Source organism: Idiotropiscis lumnitzeri, chromosome 10 (genome assembly GCF_059441095.1).
Source record: "Idiotropiscis lumnitzeri isolate Australia: NSW breed Sydney's pygmy pipehorse chromosome 10, RoL_Ilum_1.0, whole genome shotgun sequence".
Lineage (NCBI taxonomy): Eukaryota > Metazoa > Chordata > Actinopteri > Syngnathiformes > Syngnathidae > Idiotropiscis > Idiotropiscis lumnitzeri.
The window spans coordinates 7350020-7361011 of NC_142400.1; the positions used below are offsets into that span (position 1 = coordinate 7350020).

General features: G+C 42.1%; 1 protein-coding gene across 1 annotated transcript; it reads left to right on the plus strand.

The window, feature by feature from the left end:
- The first annotated feature begins 3785 nt into the window (after positions 1-3785).
- On the plus strand, positions 3786-7888 carry arl4aa (ARF like GTPase 4Aa). Its single transcript, XM_088306801.1, has 2 exons — positions 3786-4006; positions 5526-7888. The coding sequence occupies exon 2, from the start codon at positions 5621-5623 to the stop codon at positions 6221-6223; it is 603 nt and encodes a 200-aa protein (XP_088162927.1). The 5' UTR covers positions 3786-4006; positions 5526-5620; the 3' UTR covers positions 6224-7888.
- The last annotated feature ends 3104 nt before the right edge of the window (positions 7889-10992 follow it).

The window sequence follows — 10992 nt, forward strand, 5'->3', positions numbered from 1 at the left end:
TCCGATTTGAGCTCATTTCATGTGATGAAGAGCAACAACTCTAATGCAGAACAACGCCGCTTGTGCTCGTTTGACCGAGGTCAAAACCATTCCGAACAACGCCCCGGCAATAAGTGGAGAGGATAGATTGATAAGCGCTAAGTTAATGTGGTCTAGCAGGAGCACACTATCGGCCCACTCACAGATCGGGTTGTAATTAAGGCTTGCATTATACGTAATCAGTTGGCATAATGGTCCAGTCCAACCCACTCAAGCAATTAAGTGATACGGACAGGAAGACAAACAGGACATTGAGAAGCTTTTTTTTTTTATTTTTGCAACTATCCAATTTCTTTCCCTGATGCAATGTTGGGTTGCAACGGCAGCAGCTTAAGCAAGAAAGCCCAGAATTCCCTCTCCCGGGCCAGTTTGTTCATCTCTTTGGCTGGGGGTGGGTGTCAGGAGAGATATTTTCTCCAGCTTTCCCTGGGTCATCCCAGTGCCCCCCCCAACCGGTGGGGACATGCCTGGAACATCTCAGAGGGAGGCATCTTAATCAGATGCCCGAGCCACCTCACCTGGCTCCTCTCAATGTGATGGAACAGCGGATTTACTCTGAGTCCCTCCAGGATGACTCAACTTCTCACCCTATCTCTAAGAAAAGACTACAAAAGCCCGGACACTCAGGGTGGAACGATTCCCACAAAAAAGAAATAATGGACAAAAGCCTCACAAAAATTGGCCCAAAAAATAAAAATCCTAAACCTATGCTAAAGGAACGATCACAAAAACATGCACACTAATGTACACAATTTTTACCAACCCCACAACTATATTTTTTTAAAAATAAATAAGATAAAATGGACAAACATTCCCACAAAAATGGCCCAAAAAAGTGCTAGTAAAGAAACAGGCTTTCAACTGAGCTGTTTTCATTCATGTGCTGAGTAAATATATGCCATTAAAAATGGCTGGGGGTCACCCAGGTAATTTCTCTGCCGTGATTGTTATCAGACAAAATCATTTCCATTCAGGAGGCCAATTGCCGACTAATAGCAGGATTGAGCAAGACCAAGCAGTGAGAAGCTGCGAGAAAGCGGCTTACTCAATGTCTATTCCAGGCACCCGCCGTGCCGACGGTCCGAGGAGATTTACGAGTGTTTGGAGTCGGTTATATTCCTCACGCGGCCTACAAGACAGCCAGGCACCTCCGTGTTGCAGCACTGGGACGCAGCTGTCAACTTGAGCGATCTGTGCAAGTAGTTGCACCGCGTTTATCCACCGCATGCTTGTTTTACTCTGCCATTACATTTCAACACTTTATCTTCGGCCAACAAAATGGACTGACGACACACAGTTCACTTCAAAGTGCTGTCAATGGAGTTGTCTGGTTGGCAGACACAGATGCAGACCTCGCGGGGGCGTGTAAGGGTGGTTGCGAGGGGGCGTGGCTCTGAGCGGGGGGGGGGGGGGGGGGGCTAGGACAGATGGGCATAAACCGTCTCATACAGTGAAAGTGAGTGGAGAATGCTTTCCACATGAGCCCCACAACTTTCCTATTTAATTTTAACGGGCATCATCACCCTGTGGCAGCATATGTGCTTTGCTAAGGCGGATTGGACCTCATCTGTGTCAGCACCATACTGACGCATATAAAAAAAGGACAAAGATGGATACAAATTCCCCTTAAAAATGAACTAAGATGCCAGATAAAAACTTTAATAAAAAAAAATAGAGAAAAAAATACAAATAAATGAAAAATACCCTCTTGAAAAATTGGGAACAAATTCCCACAAAAATACTTGACGAATATCCACCAAAAAGAGCATAATTCTAGAAAAAACACCTACAAAATAGAGAAACATGCCCCACAAAAATGGACAAAAAGTCCCACAATAAATGGAAATCCAAATGAATAGAAAATGATCCCTCACAAGAATTCCTACAAAAATGGAAAAACTACTCCCACAATTGGACCCAAAAAAATTAGGAACTGATTACCACAATACTTGAACAAAAATACTCTTAGTCTAAATGGACATAATCCCTACAAAAAGTAAATAAATTGCCCCCAAAAGGGCAGTAAAACACCAAATAAATTGATTACACCCCCACAAAACTGGAAGAAAAAAATCCTACAAATATGGACCCCCAAAATTGGCAAACTTGCCACCCAAAAAAAAAAACATATTTGACAAATTATTATACAGACAATGGACAAATTACTCACAAAAAAGAAAAATATTCATTCTCCCATATTTCAGAAATGTGTATGCTACAGTTTAAAATTGCCACCAGAACTGGCACATTTGTAATTTTAATGTTTGCTGCCATCTAACGGAATTATTGAGACATTACATTCAGGGCAAGAAGCCTTCAGAGGATTTTATGCATCCTGTAGAGCAGTTTATGGAGATGACACCTATTGGAATTGACTCCCAGGGGCCACATTGGCCTTTCCTTTTCATTGCATCACAATGTTAGGTGGCTACAAATTAGGATGTGCATATTATGGGACATACTGGGCAGCAAAAAGATTGGAGCGCTTCAGGATGTGGCAGTATATACGTAATTAGAATTACATCGTGTAACATAATAGAGAAGAGACAAGAAGTGTTTAACATACAGTGTACAAAGCTTCTGGGGAGTGATTCATAAGATTCAGGATATTTTTCTCGAAGAAAATGCAGCTTTTCCCCACATATACACACTCTCTATGTAGGAATTATACTGCACAATGCATATTATCAGTGGCAATTGCTGACTTTGAGCGATACGTTTAGATGCCATGTAAGTGCTATGAAGATGGGAGCAGGCCGTCGGGTCAAACTTGACCGCAGCTGCTCATTTGACACCCAACACACACACCCTTATAAAAAAAAAAAGAAAAAGAAAAACACGTGCATGCTGTCAGCGTATGTAGAATATTTGTATGATCGCAATGCGCCATCTGTGAGCACGCTTAGTCACTCACTAAGAGTCATGTGACCTCACGGCTGCCATGCATTTTTTTCCTCCTGTTTCAATTCCCACGAATTATTTCAATCATCCACGTATGCTAAATATGTAATACAATATACTAATACTAACCTGACACACTGAAATGTAATGTAATGTAAATGTTCTTAAGTTTAGGAAAAACTCGAAGCAGTTTATCAGAGACAGTGGTAATACTTCCAATGGCCATCACTTAGGTGGGAGGCGCTGTCCACACGTGCTTCACACATTTCCTGCTTCTCGACCAATCATTTTAAACGCAAACACACCGCAAGGGAGGGGGCCTGGGAGCGCGCACGCATGCGCACAAACAAAAATATGGTTGCTATACTAGCGCGCTAAGCTAACTGTTGCTATGAGCGTATTCCACCAAACAAATTCAGTCTGATATGGTCTTCTGCACGTGAACGCTATTAAATTCACACGCTTCAGTTTGACGGTTGGGGTGTGAAAGGTTGTAAGGCAAAATGCGCATTGAAACGTAAAGAGTTATTTTATGACATTAACATATAAAGTTTCCTAATCGTTTGTGGAAAGTGCCAATGGGTTTCAGCCATCATCAGGTTAATACACACAAATACCGATAAAATAACGACGAACAATACATATGCGCTGGGCAAATTAGTTATTACTCTGTTATCTTTTAAAGTCATTAATCGCTAAACACAACAGCTATAAGCAAGTTGTGACTCAACAGATTTTAATATTGATAAGACAAGTAGACAACAGGTGATCCACGTTCCCGGGCGTATTGCTGATTGACAGCCGTGGTGAGCCAATCAGCGGTCAGACATAAGCGCCAGTGAGCCAATCGTCTGCGGCGGCGGAGTCGGTATGGGCGTTTACCCTGTCTGCGGAGCCCAGGCGTCGTCAGTCTGGTCTACGCCGAGCTTCCAGTGCTTACGGTCGGAGTGTTCGCCTCGCTCTCACTGGGGAGGTGGAAATTCGACATTATCACTCTTTTAAGGGGGAGGACGGCTTTTAGCTCCAGAAGAGCGACGGATATTTGCGTTTCGGAGGACTCAGACCGGTAGGTTTCAACCGATCTACTGTTTTTTTCCACCCTCCCTTGTTTGCAGTCGCCCCCCTGTAATTAAAACAGGTTTACGTGTTCGGTTAAGCTCCACTGAAGGTATGCGCCACACTCGGCACTAAATTTACTATCTTTAAAATGCGACGGGAGAACTACCTTAAATGGATTCGGATAAATTATTCCTGTATGGGATTTATTGAAAATAAGGTTACAGCCTCTATTTTTTTTTTCGTATGCATTTGTTACCCTGTACGTGCGTCTATGCGCGTGAAAAGTGTGTCATGGTAGTTATGGTCATGTTTGCACAGTTATAAATCAGCGTTGCATAATTCTGCCTTGGTTTTCTTTTCACTGACATATGTAGTTATGATAGTGTTCCACCAAGTCTTTATTCTGTCATAGGTGGTGACTCATTACAACAGGTTCTACTCTTCGGTGGTACAGAAATGGCTTGCAAATTAAATATTACTCCTAAAAGGAAGACCCCCATTTTTTTTAAATCCATTTGCTAATGCAAATGCAAGTTAGTTAATTTATCAGAATCAGTTGCAGACCAGGGTTAGTTTACCAACAAGGTTCATAACATTTTCCGTACATGAAGTCAAACTGGTTCGTCTCATACTGAGCTGCATTACTTGGCACAAATCCAAGCTTGGGATCTCCATGTCATTTGGCAAAAGTGTTTCAAAGAAAATTTAATTTTGCAAAACACTTCCCAGGCCTCTAAATAACATGTCTGTGATATATTCTTGCAAAATACCCCAATAATCACAGCCTACTTTTCCCCTTCATTGTCGAGCCTTGCTGAAATTGACCTCTTTCGCAGTGACCATCGTCCTGACTTGTTTAAATGAACCCCTGCTCATTCGTCCAAATCTACTGTTGGGCCAATGCCAAGTAGGACCTGAGAAGCGCACGCAAGTCCGCACAAAGACAGTTAAATCATCAACTATATTTTAAACTATGTGCATCCAACAGCACTGCAGTTCTGCTTAGCTTTTAACTTTGACATAATAACGTTTCCTTGTAGTCCGGCCATCGCCTAAAAGTGGCCGATTCTTACCATTCTTGGGCAAGTGTCACAATATGCCAAAATTCCGAACATATAACTCAGATACTGTTTCAGAACCAGGCAGCTAAAAAAAACGTTTTGTTGGTAGACTGATTTCACACTTTATGGTTAGGCAGACCTTCCATAGTCAATTTTCCCTAATGTGTGCTGCAAGAACTTCTGAGGCAAGCTTTCAGCGAAATAGCACAAGTATCAAGAATTCACACAGATATTCCTGCTTTTTGTAGTAGTCTAGTTAGCTACGCTGTTGGCTTTGACATTATTGTGCATCCCCATAGTCCAGCCATTGAAAGCAGCAGATGTTTGCCGAGCCTACCTTCCAAATCATGGGCAGAGAAACACAATGTTGCGGATGGTTTTATTAATGTAAACAGTTGAAATCTGATGTCACAAATGCACCAGTAAAAAGTGTTCCAGGAAAAATAACCTTCTGTGTGCTTTCAGATTCTTGCTGCAGCCATTTTGGATTATAAAATTACATTGAGGATTAGTGGGTGAAAGTTGGCTCCAATCCCACCGGCCCTTCCCCATGAGGAAAGATGGGGAATGGCTTCTCGGAACAACCTAGCTTCCTGGCGAGCATCCCCTTCTTCCAGTCCTTCCACATCGCCATCCTTGGGCTGGACTCGGCTGGGAAGACCACCGTGTTGTACAGGCTGCAGTTCAACGAGTTTGTCAACACGGTACCCACCAAGGGCTTCAACGCCGAGCGGGTGCGGGTGTCACTAGGCGGACACCGCTCTGTGACCTTCCAGTTTTGGGATGTGGGCGGCCAGGAAAAGCTGCGGCCGCTGTGGAAGTCATACACGAGATGCACGGACGGGATCATTTTTGTGGTGGACTCGGTAGATGCCGAGCGCATGGAGGAAGCCAAGACCGAGCTCCACAAAATTGCCAAGACTTCGGAGAACCAGGGCGTGCCGCTGTTGGTGGTGGCCAACAAGCAGGACTTAAGGCACTCCCTGGGGCTGCCAGAGATCGAGAAACTCCTGGCGCTCAAGGAGCTGAGCCCAGCAACCCCGTGGCACCTGCAGCCCGCCTGCGCCATCATTGGGGACGGTCTCAGGGAGGGCCTGGACCGACTCTATGATCTGATCCTGAAACACAGAAAAGCGATCCGGCAGCAAAAGAAGAAGCGATAGACTGTGAGTTACTGGTGAAGGAATTTCTGGAGTTGAATCCAGCGTCTACATTTGTTGTCTCAGTTCTCTGAGCTTAAAGGCTTGTCAGGCTGTGTTCACACTTGTCATACTTAAAATGAACGCTGGTGCGATTGCTCTCCAAGAACGGTTCGTTTGGTCCACCTAAACCATGGTGTGCAACTAACAATTTGATCCAGACTAGTCTGAGAGCATTTTCACATTCATCAGTTTTAGTAAAGTGTGTTCCTTCTCATCTGGACTGAGACCACTTGAGCACTTGGTGTCTATCTGCTTGCAAGTGGACTTTGATGCCCAAATGTGAATTCTCCACAGATCAAGTTGTATGGAGTCTGCTTGAAGGACTGGTCTTGGTCTACTTCAGTTGGACTCTGGTGCTATTTGGTTCACTAAAGCTCGAGTGGTAACTGTGATGTAGAACAAGTTGGTGGACTGAGACTGCTTGTAGACTTGGTCTCAGCCCATGTACAAAAGTTAATGGTGGCCATTGGGCTCAAGTGTGAATGCAAAATTTCATACAATGATGAAAATTGAGCTACATGCATCTTTTTGGGCCGGACCGGACGTCTGTTCCTTTGCATTCATGCGCCTAGTTCGTTTCGAATGAACTCTGGCGCGTGGGCTCTGGTGAAGTATTTTGTTTGGTCAAGTGTGAATGCTGAACTCTGGTGAGGTTCCTGGTGTGCACCAAACAAGGGGACTAGGACTTCTTGAAGAGGTTGGACTCAATCCGTTTGCAAGTGTGAATGCTGCATTTATCAAGAATGTGGTCCCGACCACTGCATCAAACAACAAGTGGGAACATGGTTTGTTAGGCTGTCTTCACATCATGTTCCATTTAGTTCAGTGAAAACACACTGTGCTGTCATCCGAACCCTGGTGCGCACCAAACAAGCTGTAAGTGACCGATCAAAGGTCGGGTGCGCACCAAACAAGCTGTGAGTGACCGATCAAAGGTCGTGTTCAGGTGTGAATACGGTCATCCGAACCGAGACTGCTTGAAGAAGTTGTCTCTGTTCGCTTGCAAGTGAACTTCTGTCGCCGTGTGGTTCACTTTTACGTAGACCAGCGTTGAAACGACAGCAAAAAAAAAAAAAAGTAGGGAACTCGCAAGTGTGAACACAGCCTTTAGTCACGTGGCCATGCTGTGGGTCAGGAAGTAATGTGTAAAGGAACAAAGTATGACGATGAGAAAGTTCTAGATATGTATGGATTTGAAGATGTGATCTAACACTCAGAAGGTTTGGGGTCTGGAATGGTGGTGCAAGATGTTTTTTGAATGGCCAATGGTTTCTCTATTCTTACCAAAAAAATATTTTAAATAAAAAAAAAAAATAGCTAGACGGGTTAGGACATCAATGAAATTTTCACTTTTCTATGCTAACTCATCACTTTTTTTTTTTAATTACTTCATAGACTATATGTGAAAGCAAAGTATTATTGTGCATTTTCAACTGGTTTGGTTGCTCTCTCTCCCACCTAAAGCACTTTAGACGATCACTTCTTATGGAGTTTACAGCTGGACGTTTTAAAATGCATTATTTGACATGTTTTGACAGATGCTGTTTTGAGCCGGTTGCTGCGTTGTCATGAATTCTTTTTTTTTTTTTTTGATAAATAAAAACCTATTTAGTGCACTGGTGAAAATGCTGTCCAGCCTGTTATTATGACCACACTTGCTACTTTGTGCATCCGTTTGGTGTGCATTTTATTCTATTGTGAAAGTAATTATTTTCATCATCCTTTTGCTTGAGGTCAATGCTGCGGCTTGTGTTGGATAAATAAAAAAAATAAATAAAATCATACACAACAGCATGTGGTCAACTTCGCCAAATAAGTATGAACTGTTTATCAGATGCTAATTATCAGTTAGCTTCTGATAAGAATCTAAATATCAGTTTTTGCTTCTTATCAGAAGCTAAATGTCAGTGTTAGCTTGTGATAAGAATCTAAATATCAGTTTTTGCTTCTTATCAGAAGCTAAATGTCAGTGTTAGCTTGTGATAAGAAGCTAAATACCAGTGTTAGCTTCTGATAAAAAGCTAAATATCAGAAGCTAAACGTCGGTGTTAGCTTCTGATAAGAAGCAAAATTCCAGCGTTAGCTTCTGATAAGAAGCAAAATACCAGTGTTAGCTTCTGATAAGAAGCTAAATACCAGAAGCTAAACGTCGGTGTTAGCTTCTGATAAGAAGCAAAATTCCAGTGTTAGCTTCTGATAAGAAGCAAAATTCCAGTGTTAGCTTCTGATAAGAAGCTAAATACCAGTGTTAGCTTCTGATAAGAAGCTAAATACCAGTGTTAGCTTCTGATAAGAAGCTAAATACCAGCGTTAGCTTCTGATAAGAAGCTAAATACCAGCGTTAGCTTCTGATAAGAAGCTAAATACCAGCGTTAGCTTCTGATAAGAAGCTAAATACCAGCGTTAGCTTCTGATAAGAAGCTAAATACCAGTGTTAGCTTCTGATAAGAAGCTAAATACCAGTGTTAGCTTCTGATAAGAAGCTCAATATTAGAGTTAGCTTGTGATTATAAGCTAAATATCAGTGTTAGCTAGTGATAAGCGACTCTTGATACTTGTTATCAAACGCTAATTTGTGTTTCCAACAACACTGCAGCTCTCCTTAGCGTTTGGTTTTGAAAAGACAGACAGTGTAGTCCAGAAAGAAAATATTTAATCTTTACTCTTGTCTCACAACTAAGCAAAAATTATGAAGGGCTAAAAAGACTTTCTTGGTTGTTTAATTTCATACTTGATGCGTGGGCAGATAATCCAGAGACCAAAATTATTTGTACGCAATCTATTAAAAGGCCACATTTGCCTTTGTGAACTTTTCCTTGCATGCAGACAAGAGGCCCAAAAGGCTTTGAAAGTGCCACATGTTCTAAATACCTTCATTTGCCTGGACTTGTTATGCTGAATTTATGACTAACCATGTGCAACGTGTGCTTAGAGCTGCAGCGCTTCTCGTACGTGACGTGTTAAGAACCAACAATTGACCAGGTGGCTAATGCTTACCTTGACACACTCCGCGTTGGAAAGGCGACTTTTTTTTTTAAATGACAGGGGAGTTCTCCTGGTGTTCTTTACGTATGGGCGCATGTCTCATCATCACTTCCAGTCGTGGGAAATAAAGTTTAAACACTTGACTAGATTTTTATTTATTTACTTTTTTTAGGGATCAATATTTATTTTCTTGCTGACCTTTGACTTACACCCTACATTTTAAAACACATAGCTATACTTCCAACTCCATACTTTATCAATATATTTGTTACATTTTCAATCTAAAAAAAGACAACTGTGATTGAGGTTTTGATTGTTTGAGGTTTTACAAAGTGGGGGAGAAAACGGGGAAGCAGAGGCATGGAGAAACGTTAGCCAAGGAACATTAAACAAAATGGCAACAGATTCAGACAAGTAAGATATTGCCCAAGAGAAATGGTTGACGTCAGCTGCTCAAATTTGATTTGCGTTCAATGTCTTGTCTCCAGTTTTGGGGTTTCAAAAAATTCTCTGTCCAATCTAAAAAGACATACGGGTAAGGTGTAATTTTTCAGTTATCAGTAACTGAAACAGTAACAAAAAGTGCCCCAGTCAAGTACGACATGAAAAACACTCGCAACAGGGCTGTGCAGAATTAAATTCAATTCATTCATCTTGAATTAAATTAGAATTACAAGAAGGGGAATTGAATTCAATACGATTCCGGGTAACTCATTCTCATCACGTTGCCGTGAGAACGAGACAAGTGTCCAGTATTTCACTAGTGTATAAATAAATGTTTTTGGAAGGCCTAAAACTGATTGTGATTTCAAAAGGCCCTTTTTTTTTTTTTTTAAATTCTACTTATACCAGAGTATCAAGTATACCTAGTATCTGTAGTGCTACTTAAATACTGAGTGTAAAAACCTTTTCCACATTCCAGCTGCAGGCAAAGGTTTAAGTGTCCCGGCATGAGCAAAAAGCACCTGAGTGTTGTTAAACGCTCCCAGCCTAGCAGAGGGTTAACAATTATTTCCTACCTCGAATGCTCGGTAATGCGGTCAGGGCAGCTCCAAGCCAGTAGGACAGGCTCGGGAATGGTGAGCCAAGGGGAGATTTGGGGTGGCTGGAAGGTGGGGGATGGGGTCCCTGCGCTGGCTTTTATGAACACCTCGAACGGGTTGTCGTCCCAGCAGCAGCTGGTCTGAAAGGATCTGCTCCACTTTATTGCTGTGACCTTGAGGCTGTGCCTTGCACACGGAAGAAGACTCGCAATGTTACTGAAATGTAAAAATAGAGACCTAATTAGCACTAGAGTCTCGCTAAAGTTCATCAGTGGGAGATTAAATATTTATATGATTTCATGTAGGTCGTATTGTAAAATCACAGGCCACGCAGAGGACATACCGTTCGTATTCTATATTTGTCGCAGTGAGTGGGACTTTCAGAAGTATTTGGCGGATAAAAAGCTCTGAAACGAACAACCTGCATTTACATTTTATATCGCTGGCAACAAAAGTGAGAACACCCCTCAGTGAAAATGTCCAAATTGAGCCATTTCCCTCACAGGTGTCATGTGACTTGTTTGAGTTACAAGGTCTCAGGTGTGAATAGTGAGCAGATATTTTGAATGTTGTTTTTCTTTTCTTTTGTCTGTTATTGTGCCCTGGCAAAGCCCTATCTAATATAAAAGTAATGTCTTGGCGCCATCTTGGTCTTGGCTTGTCCCATAACCTCCACAAATAGTTGGTGAACACTGCCCAAGT